A 1,976-nucleotide genomic window follows, 5' to 3' on the forward strand; every position below is an offset into this window, starting at 1 on the left:
AAAAAATAATAAAACACGTTATAAAATAAGTTTTATTTTTGGTAATCATCATATATCAATGATATAATACAACAATCATAATTTATTATGGCAGGAAATTCCGATATGAAAAGTAAATATTTGTTTTCTTTAAATTATTCGATGTATTGTAAGTTGGACGAATTATTCTACAAATATTTGTAATCCATAAAATAATTTGCGCACTCAGTTAATTTATTTGAATAAAGTAGTCGTTATGAAATCAACTACAAGTGAAAATAATCGATAAAATTATAAAATCAAAGAAAAATTTTAAGATTATCGGTTGAGCATCAAGTTTACCTTGGTTATTATTTTATTCTACTGAATAGAATCAAATTAGCGGTGCCAAATTTATGCAATTCGAACTTAATTTTGTTTTAAACGCCGTAACTAATGCATTGGAAATTATTGTCATCGACGTTGCTAACTGTTGCAAATTAGAAAACACAAAAAAATCAGAAAACATTTTTTTGGGGCTAATCGAAATAGGCAACGGTTCTAACTTCATTTACGCTTACGCATCGCCCAACGGTCCACCCTGCGCCGTTTGCACAATGTCTACGGCGTCGAGCCCTACGTTTGGGTCAAGTAGAACGTCACCCTGTTCATCTTTGTTGAAGCACAACTGATTCTGTATCACGTTCAATAAGCCATCGGATCCGGACTCGATCGGCTCAACAGTCGCATTACCGGTGGCAGTGGGGGGCTTAACAGCTTTGGTCTTCTGGTCCGTCATATGCCAGAGCGTCCAAGTAGATTCACCATTGGTCAATACTGGAGTCATCTGGGACACCGGAAACTCTGCAGTTGCGGACATGTCATATTCACAACTGTGGTGAAGCCATGGCGTGCGGGACATAGTTCTGAACTGCAAACGACCAGACGAGCTGGAGGAATTCTGCCGGATCTCAGACCATTTGGAGAAGCACAGTTTTGTCAAAAATGGAAACCTCGATCCTAAACATATTACACACATGCGTACAGTAGATAATCGTTGATATGGTTTGCTCAAAAGAGCGTTTAGGGAAGCGTTAAGTTCATAAGTGGTGTTTAGTATTCGCTCTTTAATACCCTATTACAATGTATCTCTTAAATCGAATGTCATTTAAATGTGTAATCACTTTTGTAAAAATTGATGAGTATTGATTTTAAATTGTGGTTTTATGTGGAAAAAATGTATTTTTAACAAAAGTCATATCGTTGACAGGATGATTGTATGCATGCACTGCTAACTGCAGTGCTTGACTTGGCAAAAATGAAGAAGAGGGACTCTGTTTATTTTAAAGAAAATAGCGTCCCCAAGACTTGTTAAGCGTTATATTTATAACGTAATAATGGTAGGGGGGCGCTAAAATTTCTGAAAATTAGTTGGGGTACTCCGTGCCCCTGCGTTCCCCCTAAAGTCAAGCACTGATTGTATGTAAAAAAAAAAGATATTCTAGAGCCACAATCTTGTGGTCTGAACACGATAAATTCATAATTCTGCTTATTTACATAACGATTTCGTGCATAATAATATATACTATAAGTGTACTAAATGCTCGTGGTTGTAACAATAACAGTAGAATAGTAATAGTTTCATACTTGATGACTCGAACGTCATGTGATTCAAAAGCATTATTGCTTTCGCTGCCAAATCGACGCTCTTCAATTCAATTAAGCCAGTCGAACATTTTGCTCCGGGCAGCTTTTTGGGTACTATATAAACAAAAACCAGAAAATGATTAACATATACGTATATAAGTTCTTGAAACGATATCGAAGCACTCTTCAATGTATGACTTACGGATGGTAATGGATTCTACCGCATCCGTGCGACCGAGAGCGTCGATTACCGACTTGTGAATCTTTGTGCCGCTTACGTCCAATGGTGCGTTGTAAAAATGCACAATCTATATGAAAAAAAAAAAAAAAGTTGAATCATCCTACCGTAATAACTTATTTCGTCGATTTAT

The 1,976-nt window shown here is 36.3% G+C and overlaps 1 protein-coding gene across 1 annotated transcript; it reads right to left on the reverse strand.

Moving 5' to 3' along the window:
* Positions 1-106: 106 nt before the first annotated feature.
* On the reverse strand, positions 107-1,913 carry LOC112681471 (the record flags this gene model as incomplete). The annotated part of the gene is given in 3 exon segments (XM_025551723.1): positions 107-978; positions 1,606-1,719; positions 1,808-1,913. Coding segments are annotated over 3 exon segments (663 nt in total), but the record flags the coding sequence as incomplete, so codon positions are not given.
* Between the last annotated feature and the right edge of the window lie 63 nt (positions 1,914-1,976).

The sequence above is a fragment of the Sipha flava genome, unplaced genomic scaffold, assembly GCF_003268045.1.
Source record: "Sipha flava isolate LNK unplaced genomic scaffold, YSA_version1 19165_pilon_pilon, whole genome shotgun sequence".
NCBI classification, from domain to species: Eukaryota; Metazoa; Arthropoda; class Insecta; order Hemiptera; family Aphididae; genus Sipha; species Sipha flava.